Genomic DNA, 20149 nt, shown 5'->3' with positions numbered 1-20149 from the left:
TTGTTATGTGTCCAACTCTATATGGCTCAAGCTTTGAAAGCATAAAACCAAATATATGTATAAAACTTACGAAAGCTTTTCATGCCAGAAATTGGTAATTTCAACTTTGATACATCAGGTCCTTACAGGATTTGAAAGAAGCAGCTGCACAGAACAATTAGGCAGCTGGAGATCAACCCTCTGCAGTGATAAAAAGCTCCAGTTTCTGAGCCTGCAGGGATATGAGATATCAGATTTTAAGTAGTGACGTCTTAACATGCAGAAGAGCTGTCACTGCTGTTTTTGCTTTCAAGAAGGGAAATTATTTCTGGGGGTAAAGCCAAATTTAAAGAGGAAACATTCTGGGGGTGTATTAAGGCTAAAGCTGGAAACTCTTTGAAATGGCAAACATGTTTGAAACAGCATAGTATAAGTCTTCCTTTTAAACATTATCGCTACATTTACCTTTTATGAAATACTTGATTTTTAGCCTTGTTTACAATGTGTTCTAGTGCATTTGTGTGTGATAACTCTTACAACCCATAGGCAAAGTGGTAACAGCCTGTAGGATCACTTTGTTCCAGCATTTTTCAGTCTCTGCCAATTTATTTTTAATAATAGCTTTTTTATATTTGTAAATTTATTATGATGATTCATCAGACCTGTAGACCCTTAAATACTGCACAGAGAGCACGTAGAAGTGCTTTACATATACCGACATTGAATTCTGCAAGTGCTCAAAAACTGGGGGGACCCCTCTCAGAGTTAGCCAGGTACTCTAGGATGCCCAGCAGTGCTTAGCTCCATTTGCATCTTCTGCCTATAAAAGAACTCCGTATGACACTTGAAATTACTTAGAGTGAAAACAGCAACCCTCACTATGAACACGAGTGGTTACAAAACCCATGTATTGGAGATCCCAGGGGAAAACGCACACACAGGGGCATAAGCTACAATTGAAACCAAATTCGAGTTAGGGAGAAATCAGAGGACAGAAGATTAGGTATAAAATGTATAGTATATATTTTTCCATATAATCAATATAGCCATACATCTGCACATAATACGTAAGCCTTCCTAGAGGATCCCGGAAGAACAATAAATGCCCTGTTCTCAAAATATAAAAAATCACAGCCCTTATAAGCCTTAACTTAGCCCCCTTGGCTATTTCTTCACAAAGTGGCTACTAATTCAGTACACAGGAAAACCAGTGCTCATCTGATCAGCAACTTTGTCATTCATGGGGTTTTCCTTCTTGTTCAATGTGCAGTCCCACCACAGATCTACTAAACACAGTTCACACTACATCCAAAAGACAGAATTACTATATTCTTGTTGGCTAACCTTTTCTTTCAGAAAAATTACTGTATTTTAAAAGCACCCTTCTGAGGAAAAGGGAGGTTAATTACTCCCATTTCAGAGATGAACAGTCAAATTTAAGATTACCTACAATTTTTAGTGCCCAGTCTGAGATGTTATCTAATTTTCCCGATTACATCACCTCTCCCCTACACGCAAGGGAGAGCTCCCTGTGACTTCAGTTCTCAACACTTCCACAAATCAAGTCTGCATCTCCAGCCAGAGACCTATGAAACAAGGATCTCAAAGCAGGCAGACATGTCCCTGCCCACGGCAGGGGGGTTGGACTAGATGATCTTTAAAGGTCCCTTCCAACCCAAACCATTCTGTGATTCTGTGACATCTGCAGGAAATGACTCATTTAACATCACACAGGAGCTTTGTGTCGGAAGCGGGACAGAATCCAGCTCTCCAGGGCAGCTTTCCATGGGTTTAACTGGGAGAGCATTCTTTTTATTGCTGCAGTTCCCTGGTCTTATTTGGTACGCACCTTGCTTCTGCAACAAATGAACCTTGGCCTCAAAGGACAACAGCTTCAAAGTGTTCAACAGCCTTTTTTATTTCTATGCTGTCTTTTTTAATTTCTGTGATGTCTTGTTGAGTCACTTTGAGTTTTCTGTATTTTAAAAACGAACTACTTCAGGTTATAGCCTGGAAAAACTTATCTTTTTGAGTTTAAAAGCTTTTCTGGGTCTTTTTGGGCTCACTATGAGCAATAGGCTGAGGCTGATCTACCTCAAAACATCAACAGTCGTCTTGCCTTGACAGTCACCACCCTCCTAACTTTTAGTCCCAGGCTTACCACAGTGCCATTCTGGCTCCTCATCCATCTCAGAGTCAACAGCAGTTTATAGGTATCCTATGAGGTGACTGCTTTGTCTTCCTAACATGTTGCTCTTGCAGCTCACCAAGAGAGTTTGCTTATGCAAAACCTTGGCCCTTGGTTTGAACATCTGCCTTCCAAGGTTTCAGGTGAAAATCTCAACATGGCTTTTTTCTTTAAACAAAGTACATAGGCATGGCGTGGTGGTTGAGAGGTTTTTTTTTCCTCAGCATGTGAAAATCTTCAGCTTTGGAAACAAAACCATCTTGTTGACTATGTTATGCATTATCTTTCTTTTTTAAAGATGACCATGGAAGACAGTAAGTGTTTGCATTCTGCTTTAGTCTCTTCACTAGGAAGCAATGCTTGCTGCAAAATGACTTTAAGGGAACCAGGCATCCATATATTAAGTGAAGATATCTGGAAGAAATCATTAGCTATTTGCTTTATGTGATCCCCTTTGTTCCAACATGATATGCATAAGCAAAACCAGTTGTTCTCAGGTCTTGCAAAATTGATCTCCACCTGCCTCAATGGGAAAGGCCAGAGAGCTGCAGCACTGCTTGGTAGGGCTTACTGCTGGTGCTAATGAAGAACAATCACATCAGAGGAGGAAGCAGCCACACCTCATTTTGGTCACTGGTCTTTAGGAAAGCTATGACCCAGATTTGCAGTTACCTCCAAAAAAGTGCTCATTTATTCATTTTTAGTTTGAAATGATCTTTTGTCAAAACCACAAGCATGTATACTTCAGGGGAATGTGAATTCAGACTGGAACTTTCTGCCTGGGACCAATTTGTACCCTAAATTAGGGGTAGAAGCAATGGAATTGATCGATGCAAGTAATGTAAACAGGAAGATCCATGAAAAAATCCTTCAAGATTGAATAAAGCTGACAAACTAAAAATTAAGAAAACTGAGGCACAACAGCACCTTTCAAGAAAATAAGCATTGTTTAGTAATAAATTTGCAAACCTCTGCAATAGAAAGGGAACATTTCAAGTAGAGCACCTGTTGAAGTATTTTATTAGCCTTCCAAATCAAAAACATCATTTCACATTCTTTGTTTCCAGGATCAGATGTCAGTCTCCTTGGAAGCAGGAGGTGCAGCAGATTAATTCCCTCTGTTACGCTTTCAACAGTGCTTGCTAGTCGTTACTTTCCAAGCATGTCTTTCTGTTTTTCTAGATGTTGTGAGAACAGTTTTCATTTTTGCAAATGAAGGGAATGATGGTATCACGGCAGTTGCACCATTTCCAGAAAAGCGAAAGACAAAGGGCGTGCTGACGGGTTTCATGCTGTGCTGCAGTTCACACCCAGATGAACTTCACTCCTTGGAGCTGTCTGTCCTCAGCACTTGCTGCAGCTGTGAAATTCGGAGCTGCGCCTTGGCTGCTGCTAGCTACAGCATGGCACGGTCACACATCACAGCCCGTCAAGTACTCAGGCTATAAAGGAACTAGCGCTAAGCACACCTGCGTGATTTTGTTGTGATTTCACAGATATCCTCAGCCGCTCAACTTGACATGAAATAATGAATTTACTTCTGATATCCTCCAAAGGATAATCTAGGATGTATTTATTTCAGGGCAAAATTCACTTTGGCTACGGAAACAGTGTTGCCTTCAGTGTTCAATAAGAATTTTTAACATTTCAGTTAGAATACATAAAATGAAAAAAGGGATTAGCTCATAACTTTTCAGATATTAGAACTAGGCTTAATTCATACTACTGCTGTTATTATCAACCTAATTTTTGTAAAGGGAATTGTATTTAGTTTAAACCTAGTTAACAGTTCTGCGTCTTGTGCTGGAGTAGATCCATACGGCCAATTCTGACCCATTAATGAGATGAGGGCTCCCTGAAGGCATCAAATGAGATAAATCAGCAAATGCATATGCAGTTATTAAAAAACTTGACCCTATGCCACACAGTCCATGCATCTGACTGAAATACAGGCCTTTTGCCCATAGATTTTACATTTTTTAATCTGTAAGTTGAAAGAACACAATATACTGTAATTGTACTGTATTTGTAACAACTTGTTCAAAAAGAGATTTTTGTAAAAGAACAATCATGAAGTGGAATTGAGCCAGTCAGATTACTGGCAAAGCTTCCTGCTGAATATGATTAGATAAAGGGAAAACGGAGACTGGAGAAAATTGATCCTCTCAGCAGAATTTGCCATAATTATATGCAGGATGAGGAATTAGCTATTATTCTACTGTTAAATTCCTCAAGTGGCCAGAAGGAACACTCTTGCATAATCTGCTTTTTCGATCTAGTCTATGCAAAATGAAGATCCTGTTAAGAAAAACGGAGATGTGGCTGATCAGGTTCTATAAACCTGGTAATTTTTCTCCCTAAAGGTTAGACAGCGGAAGGATGTATTGGGATTGCCTTACCAGCACTTCTCCAATAGCCCACTAGCTTCTGTTTAACAGAAGTTTTCATTTCAGGAAGTAACATCATTGAATTTCACACACATTTCATACATCCCTGTCAAGTTGCAATGCAAAAAGCCTCTAAATCTCAAATGCTGTTCTTGTAAGACAACCACTTTGCAATGGTTTATTGCGAGCATGACCTGAACTCTGCCCTGTTGCAAGAGCAATCACATTATTGTGAATCAAATTCTGGTGTTTTTAGTAACAAAATAGGACTTCTCTGATTGCGAGCTTCTGTTTATGCGAGGAACTCATGGCCTGGAGTACAGCTTTCTCAATGCTACCTAATTCAAGTGGAGACAGTACTAACAAGATGAAATAATAATTCTGAGAAGATACAAATGACTCATTAACACAAACAGGGAACAGGCTATGTAGCCTAACGAGAAGGGGGGATTGCCCTTAATGTTACTGAGTGCAATGAAATAGCAACGAAATTGCGATAGGTTGGCATTGCTGGCCCGTGGGCTAACAGCTGAGCTAGCTAACAGAGGAACCGTGAGCACAGCTGTACGAGTGGAAAACTTGTCAGTGCTTCTCCTTTCCAAAAATCAGAAACTGTTACATAATTATTCAAATTAGCAACATGAAACAGAATCAAAGGAAAAGGAAACAAAAGCAAGAAGCTATGAAAAGGGACAGCTTGTCTGAAAGATAATTATATACAGTTAAAAAGAGTAAGAAAAAAAAGCACTGTGTTTAGTATGCATCTAGATTAGCAATGCTCCTTCCTTAAATGCAGCCTGCTCTGCTAATTCCCCCCACTTCTTTTATTATAGATGTTGCAAACATGATGATTTTATAGTTCATGACTGGGTGGGTGATCTTAGCTGCAATACCACTACAAGCCACCCATATCCAACCTGCTGAAATGGCCTCACTGTAATTCTAACCGCTAAAATAATCACTAATTAAAACATCAAAAGGAAAAGAAGAAAAAAGAAAATCTGATATACTAGCAGGGGCCCAGAAAAATCTCTCAAGTTGTCAGAGCTGTAACATTGTCATCTCCTTTTTGCTTCCTGCAGCCTCCCATGTAACCCATTCCCTTTCTTCAGCCAGGAATGACACTTGTCTCCTGGAGCTGCCCAGTTTGTCCAACAGCACATTTGACTGTGAATGCACAGAGTTCCCCTTCATGCCAACCAGAAGGGTGCAACTGGGAGAAACCAGAAAATTAACATATAGGCAAAATTGAGAGGAAATGACTGTTACAGCCATGAGTGATTAACATGTGTGTGCACAGCAGCAGAGTTGCAGACCAGTAACATTATGACACAATAATGCATTTAGCAGACATAAAATATGACTTTAATGGATATGATTCCAGAGAAAGCAGCTGTATTCAAGAGGTGGAAGTTCAATTAAAGGCACTGCAACAACAAGAGCTCTAACTATCTATATGTCATAACCTATGGGCAAAGGGCATCTGGGACACTGTTTGGGAGTTCTTCCCTAGAAAAGCCTTTATTTATTCTGTACCTCCCACCGGACCAGGCGCAGCAAATACTTTTATGTCATATAATTTTTAGATATTCTAATTTGCATCTTTAAGACGGAGGCAGATTAGCAGCACGTCTTCAGAGTTTGTCTCAGAATATATAGTGATGCACTACTGGATGGTAGTCAATTTTTGTGAAAATGTCAATCGCATAGTGTTGGTTCAAGAAAAAGTCTGTTGTTTGACTGTTTGCTGGAGGTATTGCTGGCTGACGAACTAAAAGACGTCCACATTTTTCATAGGCAGGAAAAGGTGAAAGATAAAAGTCTATGTGATAAAAATAAGTATGGAGACATCATTAGTTTTCTCCAAAGCAGTATTATAGAATGGTTGGAGCGCCATTATCTGTAAAAATCAGAATAAATGGCCTAGGAAAAATGGTGACTGAGATGAGTGTCATGAGGTCATCAGATACAGTTTACTAAGCAGCAGTTTTTATTGAGTCAGGGAGCTATCCCATTAGCTTCAGCTTGTCCCTAAACAAATCTACATTAACTAACCACTTCTGCCAAGCATGGCAAACAGCTCAGGCTTGATTATTGCAGGGAGTCATCAGGGACTGAGCCAGAGAAATCACAGTGTAAATACAAGTCTAGAAGAAGACATGCCAGTTGCCTTCAACATCAGCCAAATATTAAAATATGGATACAATGGAGACAGAATCGGAAATCTACAGTGAGAGTAAAGATGATTCAAAGTGCATGAAATTCAAAGTTCTTTACAAAAACACATTTTAAGCAGACAAACTGATAAGAATCAGCAAAGCAGCTAAAGTGAATAGTGGAAAGCTGACTGGCAGATGACCTGTGCATCAGCAGCACATGAAGCATTTGTAGGCCTCGTTCTACAAAATTATTTAATGACATTACCACTTTTGCAATGTGAGCTTCTTTTCACTTAAGCGTATTTAAGAAGTGCAACACTTTCCTCCAATTTGATGAAGAACCATGACTTTGTGACTTACTGCACTTTGAGGAAGATGTATGTTAATTTGGATTTTGCAAAATTTCTACAAACTGCCCCAGTAGAAATATACCCACTTCTTCCTGATACGTTATCAAAAAGCAAACATGCACCAGTTTTATTTTACAAGTGGAATGTTTTTCATAACAATATGAATGAGCTAGATATTGCTGACAGCTTGAATTAATAATTTTCTTGGTCTTCTTTTTCTCTCCTAAGAAGCATAATGTCATGCTCCAATAACAATAACAGATTTTTCAGGAGAAAAAATTAGATATAAAAGATGATGCCAGATGATGCCAATGCAGCCAGTGCACTTCAGTATTGGAACCTCACAATGCCTCAAGCACCAAAGAAGTTAATATCACGTTGAAAGTGAGAAAAAGAAAAGTGGTTTTGAAACGGGAAGCCTAGACCAGGCAGGTATGCCTAATCCTGCACCCATGATTAATGTCACATGTCTCGAACTACTACAATGATGTTGTTCAATAACCACACTGTTTATTTTTGGAGATTAGTGATAGTATTTTGCAACATTTTGCAATTATACAGGTTCAGGCTTGGGATACAAAGACCTTCTTCCATGTGCTTCTGCATAAGCTTTGGCCAGAATGCCACCCTAAAAGAGTCCCTGACTCCTCTCCATGCGTGCTGGAGAGGCAGCCGGCTGAAGATGGAGTAAGGTTTCCTCTCCTCATCAGCAGTAGCTGGCAAAGTTAGTTTTTTGCCAGTTCTTCAAAGGTGACACAAAGGACATGCATGTACCAAACTTAATGTGTTGAGGAGGAGAAAACACAGATGGTTTGCAGGAAGTGCACATGGTTGCAGTGCAAATAGAAATAATCTCTTTAATGGAGACATGCTAGTTTTGCAATGGGTGGTCTTTTTTTATCATCGTTTAGCACATGTATATGAACTATGGTGGCAGTGGTCAATTCACAATATGATGTTATGGACAACAGATGCAAGGCACCTGGGATTGCTCCATCTCATTCTGCTGAGCATGATCTCCTTGCTAATTGTGGGCGTGGAAAGATAGATACAGCCTCCCCTTCTGTCTCTTCCATTTATGAATGTGACAGAAACAATCTTGACATTGGGTATAAACCAGTTTTTCTTGTGCTGCAAATCTGTCTGCTACTACAGCATAGGGAAAGTGTAAATATTTACCTCACTGACATTTCCCAGGATCTCATCTTTTGTAGCAGCATAATGGAAAAAAAATGCAGCATTTGAAAAGACTGCCCAGAAATTATGTTTTGCAAACCACTTCTATATTATTCCCTAGGTTGCATGATTTAAGCTTTCAACAGAAAAAGGACTAGAAATGCTTACATTTGTAACTTCCAAAAAATATCATAAACTGGATTCCAGTAGATTCATGCTCCTGACCCAGACTCTTCTGGTTGTAAAGGCACCTGCAGTGAAATAGAGGAGCCAGATGTTTCTGTGACACCGGTCATATGGAAATTATGAGCTGATTCTACGATGCTGGCAGCTGAGGACACTCAGCACCTTTTATAATTAGACCCTCAATGAGCAAAGTTTGCAGGAAAAGAAAGATCTGTCTCACTTTTGCAGCTTAACAGACTGCTCTGATCTGCAGTACTGTACTTAAAATATTAAAAAATCTATCTGCAAAACAGATGGGGGAAAGAGTTACCCTTCACTTGATGAAATTCCAACACTGCTGCTGTGGTCCCACAAATTCCCACAGCTATTTAAGCTTTCTATCCAGTGCCTATTCTTATCTGTCATGTTCATTATTTTCCATTCACTAGTTTTGCCAGCCTTTTGAACACAATAAAGGGATTCTGGACGCCATTAATTTGATGACCAACTCATATCCCTCTATATCTCCTGCCTGCAGGGGAACTGGAAACTCATCACAACCAGAATACATGTTCTAAAATAAGTGTCAAAAACTGGCTACACTGGGGGATCAAGCAGCATCAATAAAACATGCTAGACAGCACACCATCTCCACCTAGTCTACAGACCAAGTCATATGTGATGAAGGAATAAAGAGAAGACAAAGCATTTTGGAAAAACTCAGGCTAAAAGCTCTATGCATCTATTTCTCACCATCAACTATTCACACAGGGAAAGGTGTTACTGATTCTACATTTTGTTGAAATGAATGATTTTTTAAGTGCAGGACACATTTCTGTTTTATGAAACTATTCTGGACCCGCTCTGCTACTCAAAATCAGTTTCTTCCTTGTCCTTTTCCCTCCCCCTTTGTTACTTCTTCTCACCTTTTTTTCTTAACCATCAAACTCTTTGCCCTTCAATGAAAGGTATATTGAACTAGGAAAAAAAGTATAATATTAAGAGTAAAAACTGCTTTAACTCCTACTTATTTACAGATGCATGTTTTCTCCATTGGTGCCTGTCACCTGTAGGGTGGGCTATTATATTTTAACAGACTAAAAAAACCCCACCAACATGCTTTCAGGCTCAGTACCCCTTCACCCTACAGCTATTACTCAACCATTCCACCCAAGCTCACAGGACATAAGACCAGTCTTTGTACTCAGCATGAGTCTTCTCAACTAACTTAGTTGTACATGCTCTCCATAAGGCAGATATGTATTTACATTCTCAGTAAGCATTGACAGAAACAGGAAAAGGCTCTCAGGACCGCAGCACATATTTGAAGTCCAGAAAGGGGGATGACTGGGAAGGTAAATCAGATTATGGGAGGGTGTTCTCATTCATAATGCCACGTGTAATCTGTGGAAGCACGCAATACCAGAACTGCTGTTGATGTGCTGCAGGCTGCAGAGTTGGCATAGGCAAAGACTGCCTCGCAGGTAGCCGATGGGAGGTTAAGCACAACTTCCCATTTACACAAAATGACACTCTACACTTTTGGGTGAACGTGATGCAGCTTTTTGGCTGTGGATAAAGTCCTAGAGGAAGATTTGGGAAGGGTGAATGTTGGTATTGGGAATCTTAACTAACGACTACTTGCCCTTATTTGTATCCCTTTTTCTGAAAAGAGAATAAGCATTTTGGCCTTAGCTGTGCATTAATATCACTTTTAACATGATCTAACTTCCCCATAGCAACATCCCAAAGAGAGAAAGAGATGGTGTAAAGTGATACGTATAAGGAGAGAGACAGCTCCCTTGGAAGTACGTAACGAGACAATAACTGACTTCACCTAGATCAGAGCATGCGGCCTTGTGAACCACACTATCAGAGCTTCCAACACAGGCACAATACTTCCCCTCACCCCACCTCCATCTCTCTGAATACCTTCTTCCCCCGCTTCCTCCCTTTTTTTTTCTTTAAAGACGCAAATGGTAAAATGTCACATGAGAGTTCAGGGAACTATGTGAGATAAGACAGCGTAAGGCCAAGACACCAGGCCACAGCTATTTCTGTCACTTGGATGTAAATTACCCTTCACGCAAAATGGAAAGCGGCAGATTTTCTCAGGGCTTCCTGAGGCAGGCAGATTGGGGCTAGTCATTCATGGATAGGTTGGGGTTTATTCATAGCTGGTTTATTTTTGGTCTGCTAAGACCCTGTCTTTTTTTTGCCACAGTTGTACATCATTTTATTTGACTCTTAGCAAAGTTCAGGAGAAGAGAGTTAAAAGAAATTGAGAGCAAGGAATTTCAAAACAGAAATAGCCTGCTTTGTTTAAACAAAGAGTCTGCCAGCATTTATTTTGTTATACTATTACAACGTTCTGACTTCCATCTAAACTTTCTCAGAGGGATACAGATCTACATTTTACTTTAGCTAAAGACAGAATTAATCTGAAAAATCATTACAGCAAAAAGAACAGTTATCAAGCCACCATCGTCTTTGTGCAGAGACAAAAAGTAGGCGTCTTTCTCAACAGAACAAGCAAGAGATCTGTCACAGTAGAGGGTTCCATGGTATTATTTATTGTTTTTTTTTTTCTCCTCTAATAGCTTAGCTCAAATCCTTGATCAGAGCAACTAGGAATTGTTCTGCTCAGATGGCTTACTGCATTTTAAGTGGAATGCAATTTAGTGCTCTCCCATCTGACCAAAGCCAAATTCAGTAAGAGAAAACAATTTCCAAAGACCAACACATCCATTTCCCCCTTGAGAGGCCAGACAGAGGTTGCAGCATTGGAACAGATTACCAGCATCTGCCCACAGTGTGCCTTTGATAAAAGGGACTGTTAGACTGTAATGGCAGCTAGACTGTCCCTCTTTGCAAAATAACATTAGGCATCTTCCAGATCCCAGTATCTGAGTTGCATTGTGCTTTGTTATTGAGCATTGTAAGAAGCAGTGCAGTAAGATCAGGGTAATAGCAAAAAATAAAAAGAGTCAATCACATCTCTGTGTATACTTCAGAGCTTCTGTATTTTTTTTTTAACGTACAGATTTCTTTGCTGCCACATTTCCTTTGGGTTTATCTGTGGTATTACTGAAGAAAAAAGGCAGCCTCTGTCTCAAAAAGTGGTTAATAATATATGCACCCCATAGTCCACCATAGCTTCAAAGAGCCAATTACTGTTAGACTGTTGCATAAACACATACTTAGGAAGCATGAAAATGTGTAATTATTTACCGGATCCAGTACCTAATGCATCATATCTGAGCTCTGAAATGGGAATTACTGACATGATTAAATATAACAGCTCCAAAGGAATTGCTGTAGTACAAGAGGGGCCCTGCAGAGCTGTACTCATTAAACCCACTTACATATATATTTCTGTTAAAGATCTCCTTCTCCTGAAAAATCATGTTTTTTCCTGTTTCATTTGAGACTGTCAAATCTACAGGTCTGATGGCCATCCTATTCCCAGCATCAGAAAAGGCCCGCGGGGTCCTGCAGAGCAGCAGGCTGAGCAGCAGTCAGCAGCGTACCCTTGCGCTGCGGATGGCTGACTGCACGCCAGGCAGTCTTTGCCAAAGCACAGTTTGAGGGAGGTGTAGTGCTGGTGAGACCACATCTCGAGTCTGTGCCCTGTGTGGCACTCCCCAGCATGAGACACATGGACATTGACAGAGTTAGTGGGGCTGGAGTGTGAAGTACCCATTTTCAGCCTTGGAGATGTCCAAGTCGTTTGGACGACTGGAGAAGTCAACCACACAAGTGCTATCTGAACAAAATAGCAGAGTAGTTCTGTGCTTCTGGAAATGTTTACAAAGTAAGACAACACATTCCTTCAAGACATTTTAAGATCACAGTTTTGAATGATTAAGACCTTTCTCATATTCTTACCTCACTACGAGCCTTAGCCCAAAAGTTTAGAAGCATATCAAGCAAATGAAGAGTAAGAATAGTAAGCAAAGATTGAATACCAAAGGGTACTACAAGTCTTTCATTTCCTGCATTTGAAACACATTTATAACTTTGGAGACCACTTTTAACTCCTCTAAGCTTTATGTTTTCAGAGGTGGAAAAAATAAATAGGTCATACCCTACAAAACAAAGTCCTTCTCTCACCCTTTCTCTTTAGGAAATTCTGAGCTTTCGCTGTGCCCTTATGCTCAGCAAGTCACCTCGAGCCTTACCTGAAACTGCAAGGACTGAGCACTCTCCTGAAGTGCTGCGAGGAGGGAAAGTGCACTTGTCATAAAGAAACCAAAATCACCAAGCTCCAGGGTGAATGTCACAGGTCATCTCTCTTTCCAGATCTGGGCAGTGTCTCAGATAGGACCAAACAGTTTAAATTCAATATTCATAATCACACAGAGAAAAGAGGCAGTACCAGGGAGGACGACGAAAAATTGGTGTAATACATTCCACCATCTGACATCACTTAAAATTGTGAACGAGCTGTAGCTACCAAGTATTCTTAAAGTAGGGGCCTGTGTAATAGTTATTCCAGTAACCCCTGTCTTTCAGGCCACAAAGTTCCATGTGTCTTCAGGACATACAGACTTTACAGCCAAAAGGTAAAATGGAATTTATCAAACTTATTTCAATTCCTGTTCTCAGTTGGCATAAAACTACACCACATGTAAACTGATGTGGAGCTTAACATTCATAAAGATGACTTCTGGGATAGACATGATGAAATTTGCTCCAGCTACAGTCAGATGCCTCTAAAATTGGAAACAGTGTTCTCCTCCAAGGTCAGCTCCTCATTAGTAAAGGAAAACATCTTTAAGCGCTGGTTTAAGCAATTTGATAGCGGATCCAAAGGCAGACTGCATTTCAGGATTACTCAAGGAAACAGAGGAAATGAACCATGTAAATTCTTTGTCAAACAGTTTTCTACACTCTTCAAATCTATTTTAAGGTTCAACATCTGCATGTAGGCCTTAACTTAGTTATATTTCTTCAGACCTTCTGCGGAAATATCTTAATTTTGGTACAGATCCAGAAACCAATTCCAGCTTCAACTGGAAATCAGATTTGAAATCCTAATTCCTTGTTTCTTTTTGGACAGAACAGTTTCTGAAAGGACAGCTCTGAGGAGTCCAAAAGCTGGCATACAGTCAGTTACAGCTTCCTTCTCCACAGGATTTGATTTTATTTTTGAATTCTGCCTGGCACAAGTCTATTTTTAAAGTTGTTTAGTTGTTTGCATTTTTCTTTCTTTTTTTTTTTAATTGGCTAGGCAGCCCCTTAGAGATTTTCCACAAAATACCAGATCCCTCTTGGTCAGATGTTCCAATGAACGGAAGGAAAACAGCTTGCTCAGCTGAAGCACCATAATTAGCATATACTGTGATAACTCTCAGTCCTTCTCTAACCTCCTGGCCACACAGCATGATTTCCTTGGGATTTTTGTTTGTTTTGCTTTTAAGCAGAAGTGTAATATTACTGAGAATCACCAGATGGCATTGCTGCAGATAACTTTGATATTCCTGTTTACCTGACTGTCAGATATTGAGAAAATACTTATTGCAATCTAGTGCAGAGTTTTTGCTGATGTTACTGCTCCAGCTCCATTACAGAGGCTTCATTTTCAAATTAAACATGTCCAATCTCAATTATATATTTGTATCCACATGTGCCAATGCCTGAGGCCCCACAATGTCATAAGATTTGTTTGCAGCGAAGGAACGTGCATGGCTGCACAGGCATGGTTTAGAAAAACAGACACAAGAAATGTGGGTGAAAGATGTTCTTTAGACTGCTTTAAAATTTCTTTGCTTCTTAATTACTGTATTCTTTAAGCTCATTTAAATGATTTACAGACTTTTAAAATTGTTAAAAGGCTACCTATTTAGTGACCTGAATCTATTGGCTGAAGAGTTTCAGCTACAATGGCTGCATCTGCAAATAACCTGGGATCAAATTATATCATAACTCACACCTCATTAAATTCCTCTGAAGAGACCAAATGACATGGGTGGTAATTTTTAGTGCAGGCTATGGTGTATAACATATGCCAGCACTTCAGAGCTGCTGTAGCTCCCAGCCCGCACAGCCCCGCTCCCAGGGATGGGCCCGGGCTCGTGCACGGTGCAGCTGCCTCCATGGGTCTGACCGATGCTGAGCAAGCAAATACGAGGGTGAACGGACCTTTTCAACTGCTTAGCTTTCAAGGCATGATGAAGTTGTGACGTGGCACTTATTTCCCAAATGTCTCTATTTCCATATAAAGTGGTAAGGTCGTATTTTCTCTTCTTCATTTCAAAATCCTTCATTTAAAAACAAGGATAAAAATTCATTTCACATGCAAGACTGCCTCACGAACAAAATACTCACCTCCCAGATATACGCAGAAACTTCACTTTGGTGAGGTTAGGATTTTTTTTTCCCCACTCACAGTATAACATTTCATCCTGTTGATGACAACAGGTTTGTGCCTACAGTCCCATTTTCACACTCGGGCTCGGTTTCAGCCAGATGCAGCCACCCCGCAGCATTGCCGTGATAGCACTAAGACCAGCGCAGGCTGCAGAGGCCACCAGTTGGGCAGTGACCTGCAGCTGAGCTCTATGCCACAGCTAGAGCATTAGCACTGGATTTATAGTTAGATTGAGCACATCCTCAGGAACTGAACAGCTACACCAGTAGTGATGTATTCCTAATTTCAGAACTAAACCTCCAACACTATGTGGTAAAAGGAAATTAAAACCTGAGGCTGCAACCACTGTAGCATAGGCTAACAGGCAGAGAAGTAAGTGTGATTTTTGTCCATAGTGCTTGCTTAATATTTTTTTCCAGATGCCCTGGAAAGCTGTGGGTCATTGCTCTGCAGGAGTAATTTTGAATCCAGTGGACAGGCAGCTCTCTTGTCCTTTCCATCATCATCAAGTTGGCATTCTCCTCAGCTTCCAGCAGTCAAAGAAATTCCCAATATCAGTGTATGATCACAACTTTGTGCATTAGCGAATGAAAAGCCAGATCCCTCAAGGAATTGCTAACGTTGATGAAAGGAGCCTTGCTTGGTTGAACGGGCAGAGGTGTTTTTGGGGCAGGAGGGCAGCTCTCTCATTTGGGGATGTTAAATCCGTAGTTTATGTCTTCCACAAAAGCATTTGAAACATCACCTCAGTGGAGAGAAGTCTGAGATACTGTTCCCCTTTCCTCACATCTGCCTAGCTGTTGTGCTATTTCCCATTTTATTGAAGCAGATATTAATAGAAACCATCAATGATATCTTTCATGTTATTTCTATTCTGTGAGCCAGCCACAGGCAACAGCAAGGTAGTCAATACCATTGGACGGAATTAATTCAGCTCTAATCCCCATTAAATGGATAGTGGTATGTAAGTCAGGTAGTAAAATAGACAAGTTGTCTGAAATGCTACCAGTGCAAGGGATGGGCCCTTGGGAGCCCAAGAATTAAAAAATGAGAAAGATAACTCAGTAAAATTCCCACAGCAGAAAATGGATACCTACAGCAGTTTTTAAATGCTTCTATGGATGCCCAAAGAGAGGGCTGCAAATCATTCCCCTCCCTGCATTTTAAGGGGCTGACTACAGAAGCAGTAACCCAAGACAGACACACTGGATTACATTTTTCAATAACATAGCTTTGTTCATATGATTTTTTAATAAAGCCAGCTACCCAGAGAAGAGACCAGGCCTCTGTTTGTGGTTGTACTACAAAAAAGGAGCATAAACAAGAGACAGTTTACAATAATGATTTTCCTCTTCTGGGTTTTCCAGTATTTTTGGCTGATACATACAGCCAACCTTCTCCATTTATACACCATCATCCCCAAACACAGGCACCATTTTTCTAAATGACAGAAACAACCTCTTATATAAAGATAATTAAAAAATAGTTATTCTCTTCTGGATTAACGATTACAGTTATTTTTTATAAAGGAATAGTGTTAACAAAGCCATTCTCAAAGAACTGAAAAACTACTCTGGGATACCCAAGGTGATCTAGTAAAGGCAAATGCACACTGAAAACCCCCTGAAAACTCCCATCTTCAGCTTTTGCCTCAGAATACATTTGACACAAGCCAATACTGTACACATACCTTATGATTATCCTGTCTTTGTGGTGTGGTGCAAACCCTGCATGCATGCAAGAACTACTTTTATAGCAGAAATGTTGTCACGTGAATACTATTTCTTAAGGCTTAGTGATTTAGATGAGAACTGCTCTGCAGCAATTGTTAAAAACGCTTTGATGTTTATGATGTACTGCCAATGTATTTCCAACAGTACTTAAACTTGTTACTTTTAGAATAATCATGAATTAAGCCAAACATTTTTGGTAAAAGGATTGAAAGTGTCCTTTGATGACATAAACCAATTGACAAGTGGCTTTAAAAAAGACTGGAGTGAGAGATAAGGAACTTACAAGGTATAAACAACTGCACCTGTGAGATAACACACAAAAAGGCAAAAGTTTAAAGTACAGAAAACAGAAATTAAAGAACTGGGAAAAGAGATAGTAGGTACAGTGAAATACTTATAATAGTCAATATTAGTCATGAATATGAATAGTACATGAATAGTAAATGAAGCTTGTGTAAAGCAGTGGAACAGATGCAGAGAAGTCAAAAGAAAGAGGGCTCTCTCATCCTCCCACGGGGTAGAGCACACACACGTAATGGTTCCTGCCTCTTGCTTTCCTGAATGAGAGAGGCAGATTTTGATTTTGGTTTCTGACTTGCTTTTTCTTTCCCTTAAGCACTAATTTTGGTTACAGAATCTGGAATTCATTATTTCCAAAAGAAAAGCAACCTCAAACGTTTAAAGGAAGTTTTGTAAGTCACACATTTAGACAGAAACATCTCTCTCTTGCAAGGCTTGAATAGTTTGAACTGCAGAAGGAATAACAGCAGGATGTGAACATGCATGTTTTGCCCTGCAGACCTCTTCTTCCCTTCTCCATTCCCACCTCTGAGATATGGCCTAGAGAGCTGTAACAGTCTCTCAGAGCCATTAAACAACACATCCAATAACTTGTAACTTTTAGAAAAGACAAAGATCACCTCATTTTTGTAGAAAAACTCAGCAGAGGGGCCCTCCTCTGCTGGTAAGAGCCAGCAGAGCTGCTAACCCAGAGCCTTCTTGTTCAGCCTTGCCAAATTGTGATCGCTCTTTTGGGGAAGAGAGTGAGAGGAGACATGACCTTGGACTTCCCTTCTATGTGCTTTTAGCCCAGAATAAACTAGCTTGGACGTAGGAGGCACCACAACTGCATCAGCCTTGATCTGTGCGTAGTTTTAGGCTGATTAGTCTGTCCAGTTCCCTAGTGAAACACAGACTCTCTTATGGACTTGGTGTCTGGCAGAGAAGAGCTCATCGTTGATCTGATGGAGCTGCACAGAAAGGTACCTTCCCTTTCCACCACCCCTCTGGGTTTCCCTTTTTGTTACTCACCAGTACTGCTCTGGATGGTCCTCACCGTGGTGGTTGTACGTGGGGGAGATGAGGACCGCAGTGATATGCACTCGTCATCCTGGGAGCAGCCCTTCTCAATGGCTCTGACGTAGCTGTGGCTCCTCATGCGGAAGCAGCCTGGCATGGGCAGATCCAGCGCCTCCACCGCCTGAGACTCGAGTTCACTGAACACCGACTCGCAGACGGATTCGAACTGACCGTTCACCTCCATCTCACTCACCTGCAGGCAAAGACCGGGCAGGTTCAGTACGTCCCATACACCAGCCTACCCGGTACAAACACTCACAAGCTACAGTAGCACAATGGCTAACATCTGTTAGAAGATCCCTTCGCACATGAAGAACAGGTGAATGGCACATAAACATGTCCCATTTTACAAAGAAACAACTGTTAGGGGGAAAAAATAACGTACAAAAAGGGGAGACAGAGGCTTTAGGCAGAGATTCAGCAGAGTTTAGGCTCTTGGTTCCTGCCAAGACTGGTGGGAAGCTGGGAGTCCTCATAGCAGCATCTGGTTTATCTCACCCTGGGCCCACAGCGGAGGTTGAACCTCTGGCCATTATGACCATTACACTGAAAAACAAAAATCACTCTTTCATTGGGGGGTGAGGAAAAAAAAAAGGTCAGCTTAAACCCGGTACACAATCAGTGCAACCCACAGGCAATCACAGTGATAAACCTGACGGATTGGGAAGCTCGAGGGTCGAAGTGGTAACAAACAGTTGGGAAGGGGAGGCTGATAAGGGAACCAGCTTTGTTGCAGGGGAAAAATGTTTGCATAACTACATCTCTGGACTGACTCCTTTGGCTGAGAGCGAGAGATGCAAAGGAATCCTTAGACCCTTGTTGGAGCAGACACTAGGTGGTGACAAAGACTTACGCTCATGCAGTTAAAGGACATTCAAAAGCATAAGGCCTTGCTGCAGGTATTACAAACCTGGAAACCATTTACTTCGGCTTAATTAGTAGATGCTCATGTTTCTAAACTGAGAATAGAGCCCTGAGCTGGCATTAAAGCATGATAATTATCACTGTAGGAAACATGCACATGGAAACCAACACTTGAGGATTTTGTTAGTTTTCAAGCATGCAAAAGGCCAAGATTGCAAGAGAAGATAAGACTGTGTTAGGGTGGTGGAAAAAAAACATTAGAAATTCTTTTCCAGGATGAATTTTACCAAGGAAAACATTATGCCGAGTACTTGTACACATAAATGAAAAGGGAAATCTCAAAGAGTAGAGCATATTTTTTCAAAGGGAAACTGCTTAAAAGAGCACAGAAGAGGCGTGGATAGTACATCAAAAATAACGATCCTACAATGGTGGAGAATAGCCTTATCCCCAAATATATATCTCTGAATTAATGCTTTTTTAAAAAAAACCCAGCTTCTTCATATTGGCAGATAACACTCATTCTTTGGCAGACAGCTTTGTATAAGTGTTAGGTGTCCAGCTAAGTAAGTAACCTAACCTAATGTTCATATAGTTACCTCTGAGACCTGAATTTCAGTGCTGTTTCCTCCTAGGTACATCCCGACCCTCTTTCTAGAGCATCAGCCCGTACCCTATGCAAAGTGCCTCACTATAAAATACACAGGTGAATACTCTAACGTTGCAATGCCCAAATATAGAATACCGCAGAAATTCAAACTACAGCTCCATTCTGAACAGCACATATATGTTATATGCCACAGCTGAAGTCCTGGAATCAATGATGTCACATGCTTTTTTTGACATTGCAATGACCTGACATGCCAATAATAAGGGGCCAGTATCTGGCACCACAAATCCTGCCCTGCTGCACTTCTGGACTAGTGTAAGAAAATTCTTTTATCCAAGTGATTTATCCAAATGATGCACTTAAGCAAACAAGCCAAAAGTCATACCAAGGAGCTACAGGATTTAGCAGATGAACTACTGGCCCACTGCCCTTGTGGAGTGCTGGCACTTTTGCATTTCTTTCAGATCTGTCCCTGACCAATTCAACTGTACAAGCATGTTGTATGCAAGGACAGGCTATTTTATGATGCTAAAACTCATAAACTGAATGTGTCACAGCAGCCTTTATTTTTTTTCTAGTCTAGAATGAGCACGAACAGATCTTACAGAATTTCAGGGCAATAATACCTTTGCACTGCGATGTTTGTACTATATAGGTGAAAAGTTCAGAGGTGCATGGGGTTAAGAATGTATACAATAGCATAAAGAAAGCTTTAAAAATTCTAATAAATTACTAATAATATTGTGAAATACAAAATACTATGGAATTAATTTACTTTAGCATCTCAGTCAGCATGTGAACGTGTG

At 40.5% G+C, this 20149-nt stretch overlaps 1 protein-coding gene across 4 annotated transcripts in view; it reads right to left on the bottom strand.

The window, feature by feature from the left end:
* Nucleotides 1–20149, bottom strand: part of DLGAP1 (DLG associated protein 1) — a 145367-nt gene that overhangs the window by 76508 nt on the left and 48710 nt on the right. For 2 of the 4 annotated variants that reach the window (XM_009284111.1, XM_009284113.1), the window contains exons 4-5: nucleotides 17822–18062; nucleotides 13855–13887 (exon numbers count right to left, since the gene is read on the bottom strand). In XM_009284111.1, the coding sequence (XP_009282386.1) occupies nucleotides 13855–13887; nucleotides 17822–18062 (274 nt within the window). The remainder of the gene's footprint in view (nucleotides 1–13854; nucleotides 13888–17821; nucleotides 18063–20149) is intronic. The other 2 variants (XM_009284112.2, XM_009284114.1) reach the window with 1 other exon arrangement.

This window comes from Aptenodytes forsteri, unplaced genomic scaffold (genome assembly GCF_000699145.1).
Source record: "Aptenodytes forsteri isolate BGI_AS27 unplaced genomic scaffold, ASM69914v1 Scaffold229, whole genome shotgun sequence".
In the NCBI taxonomy this organism is placed as follows: Eukaryota; Metazoa; Chordata; class Aves; order Sphenisciformes; family Spheniscidae; genus Aptenodytes; species Aptenodytes forsteri.
Note: the sequence above shows the minus strand (reverse complement) of the source record. Positions and strands in the feature narration are given on the sequence as shown.